The sequence below is a fragment of the Triticum dicoccoides genome, chromosome 7B (assembly GCF_002162155.2).
Source record: "Triticum dicoccoides isolate Atlit2015 ecotype Zavitan chromosome 7B, WEW_v2.0, whole genome shotgun sequence".
In the NCBI taxonomy this organism is placed as follows: Eukaryota; Viridiplantae; Streptophyta; class Magnoliopsida; order Poales; family Poaceae; genus Triticum; species Triticum dicoccoides.
The window spans coordinates 460,354,579-460,361,905 of record NC_041393.1 but is presented as its reverse complement, the minus strand read 5'-3'; the positions used below and the strand labels follow the sequence as shown (position 1 = coordinate 460,361,905).

The following is a 7,327-nucleotide window of genomic DNA, read 5'->3' as shown; positions in this document are numbered from 1 at the left end:
ATACCAACTCCAAAGCATGAATTCTCCTCCTGAAGAATTATGTACCAACACTTGAAGGAACTAATACGCATGTTTATCATCATGTATACTAGATCCATGATGAATGTACCACAGTCACCAATCTATGATTCGCTTACTGAGAATATGCGCTCATGATGAGAATCAACAAATTCAGAGGCAAGAAAATGTTTAGCATATACTACCAAAAGCCTTCTGTCAGCGCGCATGCAAATAGGAAGACAGGTATTGAGATAAGAAATGCCATCATGCTACAGTTAAATTGCATAGAACATACTAGTTGCAAGAATCTATAGCATTTTGCATGATTCTCTTTTTGAGACAAGGAACAGTATGCCAGTAGAGATATGATATCTACCCTTGGCGCAGAATGAATAATCAGAACATTAAAAGAATATATGCCATTGCAGATAATTATTGTGATGCATGTCTCTCTTTATGATGGGGACAAACTAACTCGGACAATTACAAGATACATATATTCAGAAGGTCTTAGGAACTAAACACAACATATTGAAACTCAATGCAAGGCCTATTAAACATACCATATTCCGCAGAACGGCTAACCATCGAGATGGATGCAGTGGACATGATGTATACAATAAGCGAATAATAGTCGCCCGAACCAATGTTGCTATTCTGCACATTTGAAAACTGAAAATTAATTTCCATCTCACAACTGACAAGAACCTTTTATAATAGTAATAAATTTTCCACCTTCCAAACAATGATTTTATAGAAATATTAATCCAGAATAAGTGTCAGCAATACACACATGTACAAGCATTGAATGAAAGGTGATACAATATGTATGTCCTCTGTTTGCACAATGCACATAGATGACATTTTGGGCATACAATATTTTCAGTATGTTTGTTAAACAATACCATGGCGTTTACACCCTCAAAGAGAATGTTCCGCATTTACTACGAGACCCTTGCCCTTCTTAAGTGTTCAGTAGAAAATGCTGTCAACCATTCTCTTTGAAATGTAAACGCCTAGTATTTCACAGTTTCCCAATCCACAATAAATACCCTTGTGTTTGTTAAGCTTCATGCACTAGCCAACGCAAGCAAAAGTCCAAACTGATGGAAAGGGCTAGGCAATCCACATATACACTTCAACACTCCCTCTCACGTGTGACGCGGGAAGCCAACACATGGATAGACTCAGAGGTATTGCTCAAGAGGCCTATACGTGGACACAAAGGGGGGAACAACAATTTTGAATAAACTGCGAAAGCCAGGACTTGTACTCAAGATCTTAGGCCCTGATACCATGTTAAGCTTCATGCACTAGCCAACGCAACCAAAAGTCCGAACTGATGGAAAGGGCTAGGCAATCCACATATAAACTTCAACAGTGTTATCCATATATAAATTCCCTAAGCGGCGGTGGCCCTATATTGGCTGCATTTGATGTGCATACACAAGCATCTAATATGGCAGCCAGAGATTGGATTTAACATGGCTCATTCAAAGGAGTAATTAAGTGGGATAGAATGTCATGCAAAGCTCAATATGATGGTGGTAAGAAGCCTAGAACGTCATGCAAAGATGAACAGACGGGAGTATAATATGATGACGGTAAGAAGCTATACATGGGTGCCAAAATCTGACATACTGGCACCTAACACCGGCACTCCATCCCTTCAGTTGTACGGTTGCACTAGTCCACCTTTACTTTGGTAAATATATAATATAATCGTAATAAGAAGCTACAGATGGGTGCAAAAATATAGCATGCTGCCACCTTATGATGGCACACAGACAAATATGACAATGCCAGTCTTGGCATCTTTGTATTATGCAGCAAAAGGACAGCATCATCACAGCACGGTGATGCATGCGAAGACAGGAAGATATATTTCAACCAATATGGAAATTCAAAACCTAATAAGAACTAGCTTACTTGGACACGAAAAGATTATAACTACTAGGTGCGAAGAATACAGGATATACCACAGATGCAACACACACACACACACACACACACACACACACACACACACACACACACCAATGGTAGTAACATACTCAGAGTCGGTTTCCCCATCAAGCATACTGAACAGATTCTCTTCGATGTTCTCATTGATCATTGCAGCCTGACATAGAAGATTCAGCGGCAAATAAGACAAGCGGAAGTAATTGCATAGGATTCTTCCACAACAGGAAATTCTGAAAAAGAAACATATGTGTTCTTACCATAAAGATGCCAAAATATGTTATAGCATCAAAGAGGTCATTCAAGTTTATTCAAGTGAAAGAGCTAAAATTTAATTGATTAATGAACTAGCTGTCCATCAAACTCATATTAAAATGTTATCAGTGACAAATCAAACATCAATTTGAAAAATATGACAAAATAATATAACGACATCAGATCTTCCTGCATACAAAGTTAATGGCATCCAAAATGGCAGAGTTGGCAGTAATTAGTGAGTGCTTATTGCTAACACACTTGCTGCTACTGGATTTTACTTTACGTAGTAAAGATTACATGCATACTTTCCAGAAATAGCAATAAGTTTAGACAGTTACCCTTGTAAGAAAATTTGCATGCACAGGTAGCTTTTACAAAAAATAAGACAAATCAGTATGAGAATTTATGCCAAATAATATACAGTGACAAGCAATCAAAAATAAATCCTCATTTCCATGCTTGTACTCCCTCCGTCCGGGTTTATTGGGCCCTTGGACCAAAACTTAGAGACCAAGGCAACCTCGAACGCAGAGATATAGCTTTGATTGGAACCAGTACTTAGGCCGCCGGGATCGCAGTAACTGTGCCTGCGATTTTCCTAGAAGGCGCACGAATGCATGCTCATGCGCGCAATAATCGTGGCTGCATGGCCAATCAGGACAATTTAAGATGCATGCGCTAGCTGTTTCTTGAAATGTCCCGCGCTTTAAAACTGCATGCAAGATTAATTCGGGAGAAAATCGAGGGCTTCCCCCTGCAGGGGCCTTGTAAAACTGTGCGCATGAGTGTTGCTTACAGGCCCAATAAACCCGGACGGAGGCAGTACAACATAAAGCGGAAAATTATAACTTTTTATGCAAATGATACTAGAGACTGTCAGGTATTTGGACTGAAGCACTAAAATAAAGGGTTTCAGCTTGCATTCCTTACCGGGTCTCTTTCAATCAGATGACGCAATGTCGACACTGCTAAATACCTATGGCTTGGCTGTTACAAAAGTAGGCCACAGTAAGGGAAGGGAATGCTAATATCGAAGTAAATGAATACGCACTACAACATGACCTACCTGTTTATAGAAAGGAAATGTTAATAAGAAAGTAAACAACTACACAGGACCACGTACCTGTCTTGAGAAAAGCGTTGGGACAAGACCTTGAACGTGGGAATGCACAGGAACAGCTTGAGGAGCAAAAAGAACAAGCTGCTGAGCAAACCTAACTGATCTGCAACATACAACAGAAAATACTTTGAGCACAACATCCAAAGCTGACCTCTCCTAATCACCTACTTATTAAAGAAAATAGATATTATTTATGATCATTACGTACTCTAGAAGTGTAGCCGTTTCATTTGAGGAGCTTATCTCTGCAATGACAGACTGAACTTAACAATATGAGTCGTGTGAACAACTTCCTCTAGAAACAAAAAAGGAGAAAAATAACTGCAAGATCATGTCTCTTAAAGACAGTAAATGGTCCCTCCATTACTAGATACATGTCATTCTAGCAACATGCACAAGAACTCAAGCACAAGAGAGACTTAACAAGATAAACTTTACACTGTTCATTAGTTCAATACCCTCTGTATTATACTTTACATAGCTATAGCCAGAAGTTTTCATTATGGAAGATATGTGACATGTGCATCCCAAAGCAGCAGAATGACATGTGAACCTTGAAGTGGTAAAATGACATGTATGTAATAACAAAACTAAAAGGGTAGACTGACATGTATATTCATTAATAAGACATTAATTATTAGCAAGATCCAATGAAAAATAGGCCGGATCTTCCTTTTTCTTGAATAAAAGTTACCAGAAAATTATACAGAAAAAATTGTCCAACCTTGCAGCGTGAAAAGAATATGCTACCCGGAGCAAGTTCAGGACCGAGAACTGCCACTATTGCATTGATAAGATGGCCTATTTCCTGTCTAAAATCCACGTAACCATTTTCTTCCAACAGAAGAATTTCCATAGCAAGGAAAAGTGTCCCCTGTGTAACAACATATCAAAGCACCTATTACAAATTTACAATCAGCAGTACAAGAACACAATTATTGTGCAACTAGTGGGCGAAATAAAGGCAGAAAAGGTGATATTAAGAAGTAGGCCTGCTTGGTTGGTGCCTAGTTTGCCTGAGTTCGTCACCCTGTTTGGTCAGAGGCGGCACTTGTACCAAGATACATTTACTACAGCATGGGCCCGGCCACTGACTGAGAAAGGTGGGACAAGATTTTCTTTGGTTTGGCAACATGGCTTTCACTTTCATTGCCTGGTAATTTGCCAAAAAAGTGGTTTTACCACACTATACCTAAGCTTAGATATGGCAAGGTTAGCTTTGAACCAAGCATGCCCCTAGTATACCAACCAAAGATACCCTAATTCCACGAAACTGAGATGTTTAATATGTGTGAAGGCGAATTGCATGGAAGGATCCCTCCTGATTAAGTATCCATGGATGTTTGACAGTAAATGGAAATTGCTTTGCCAAAGTGGCACAGTTATGATGCTAAACATGTAGATCCACATGTTACTCTCAAATAGGATAATATTCCACATGTTTCCCTTGAGATAGAAAATGGTGAAGACTACAATCCCTGCATCTCATACCCCTATTTAAGAGATGTTAAACAAAAATGTACTTAATACCGGTGTGTTCTGGTGTGTTGTATAAATCCTCACACCATCAACACAACAGCGTAGATAGTTTACAAAAACTGCATGGCATGTATGAAAGATGACATAAACCAAAAGGAAACTAACAATACTATTGAAACCTATGCATGGCTGCCACATTACAAGATTTCTCTGCGTATGAAAATCTGATGAGAATGTAATTACTAACTAAGATGGTGTAAGAACAGTCACTGAAAACCTTTGCACAGCCAGTGTATAACTCACTAGGTTGAATTCGTACACAATTCATTACTCTAAAAGAGTGTTACAACTTATGAAATAAGACTGACAAAAAATACCTGAACCTGGGAGACGTAAGACAAGCCAGCAGCTTCGATGGTCAAAAGAAGAGCATGGAGTGACCACAACTGCAGGTTAGAATTAGAACTCTTACTCAAATGAGACAGCGAGTTCACAGTTGGAGTGACCAGAGTAGATAATGCTATTCCCCCTGCACTGCACCAACAAAAAGAGCATTACTGCAGTGAACTCCACGTGTCAAACATACTCACACAAATTAACTCCACATAGGTAACAACTTACCCTATAGACACCACTACATCTCCCCACAAAATCCCAATAAATAAACAAGGTGATACATGCTTCTAAAGAGCAATTTCACATACATAAGACAGTTAAATACTACTCCCTCCATTCCATAATGTAGCGCGCCCGCGCTTTTCGAGATTCAACTTTGACCATAAATTTAACCAACGTGGGCGATTGTGGCGGGAGCAAAAATTATACCATTATGGTCAAAGTTGAATCTCGAAAAGCGCGGGCACGCTACATTATGGAATGGAGGGAGTAGAACTGGTATAACATATATGTACGACTAGTCCAATGCATTTTCTACACATGAGGCAGAAAATAATATTACAAGCTCTAACCACGCCCTAAATTTTTAATTGCAGCTCTCATACTTCTTCACATCAAATTTTTTTAATTTAAGGCTCTGCTGCAATTCCCAGCCATGGTCCATGCCAACATAGCCCAATCTTTTTCCTTTTTGAACCCTAGACACATTTTTTTTAACTAAAGGCTCTGCTGCAATTCTCAACCATGGTCCATGCCAACATAGCCCAATTTTTCCTTTTTGAACCCTAGACACTTTTTTTAATTAAAGGCTCTGCTGGAATTCCCAGCCATGGTCCATGCCAACATGCACCGCACTACCACCATTGTACTTGGCCCCTGCCATCCCCTCGAGTTTGCCGTCGTCAACCTTATGCCACACCATACCCCCTAACTTTACGGCCGTTGACCTTTTGTTGGATTGCATAATGGTAAAATCAGACAGAACCACCAGTTGTTGCTGCAGTTTGCTAAAATGGAGGCATGCACATGCTACAGAGTTTTTGTAACCAGCAACGACATTAAGCAATTTCATTGATTAGTGTTATTATTAAGGGTAGTTCAGGAGTTGAGACACAAAATTGCTCTACTAAATTGCTTAATTTCCCTCTTATTTTTTGTCCAATCCCCGAGACTTAAGGGGAGCACTCTCCGGTCTACTCGGTGAGGTCATGCACCATGGTGTACTAGTGTGATTTTGTGTACACACATCGCAGGGTGGCTATTTAGGATTTAGTTATGAGATTTCCTTTTTGTGGGATAGCTAGGATTTGTTCTTGCTAGCTCTTTCTCTGGTTTTGTTTTAGTTGCTTTATACAACTGGGAGTTGGGGAGACAAAGAGGGAAGGTGTCATCACCATTCACCAGTCTCTATACTAGTACAGAAACTGATAGAAATACAAATTACAAAAGCGAGATGATTTAAACTTTGCGGGTACAAGCCTGTGCAATGCAAGCTTGATGTAGGTTTGGCTCCTTCATACTTATGCAACACAAATGACGAAATATTTGTGTTAACACAGTACTGAATATATCGAAGTAAGGTGAGCAATATCCCAGGTGACAAAAAAAAAAGGCTTCCGCCAGGTAAAGCCTGAACTGTCTTTTATAGGGAGAGGAAGAATAAATACAATAAGCAGAACTTACGTTCGATGAATGCATCCCAATGAAAGTGCAACCGATGCTGCATAGCTCAGATCCACTGGTGTTGCTAGCTCTCCAAGAAGGGAACGAGCCTAGTAAATTCAAAAACCACTTCCATTACTAGAGTCTAGAAAATGAAAATGTATCTGGGGAGAAATGAAATGCATAACCATCTACATCATGCCTGGAGAGTGGAAAGTATGAAGAATAAAGTGCATAACTGATAAAAAAATTGTAATTTTATACAAAATTCGAAGTTGACAAAGCAGGCAAATATTAATATTAAGAGCAAAAGTATGACCACACTCAAGAGACAAACCATTCTTGCGGTGAATATATCATTCCCAGTGCGTGCCAGTAAACCAAGACCCTCACATGCTGCCCGCCGTTGTGCTGTAGAAATTTCACTCTCCCCTAGGATGCCCTGATGCC

The 7,327-nt window shown here is 39.6% G+C and overlaps 1 protein-coding gene across 2 annotated transcripts in view; it reads right to left on the bottom strand.

The window, feature by feature from the left end:
- Nucleotides 1–7,327, bottom strand: part of LOC119337360 (protein SWEETIE-like) — a 33,304-nt gene that overhangs the window by 8,579 nt on the left and 17,398 nt on the right. For both annotated transcript variants that reach the window (XM_037609476.1, XM_037609477.1), the window contains exons 23-31: nucleotides 7,215–7,319; nucleotides 6,899–6,987; nucleotides 5,197–5,353; nucleotides 4,065–4,214; nucleotides 3,549–3,598; nucleotides 3,344–3,443; nucleotides 3,151–3,207; nucleotides 2,055–2,122; nucleotides 564–657 (exon numbers count right to left, since the gene is read on the bottom strand). In XM_037609476.1, the coding sequence (XP_037465373.1) occupies nucleotides 564–657; nucleotides 2,055–2,122; nucleotides 3,151–3,207; nucleotides 3,344–3,443; nucleotides 3,549–3,598; nucleotides 4,065–4,214; nucleotides 5,197–5,353; nucleotides 6,899–6,987; nucleotides 7,215–7,319 (870 nt within the window). The remainder of the gene's footprint in view (nucleotides 1–563; nucleotides 658–2,054; nucleotides 2,123–3,150; nucleotides 3,208–3,343; nucleotides 3,444–3,548; nucleotides 3,599–4,064; nucleotides 4,215–5,196; nucleotides 5,354–6,898; nucleotides 6,988–7,214; nucleotides 7,320–7,327) is intronic.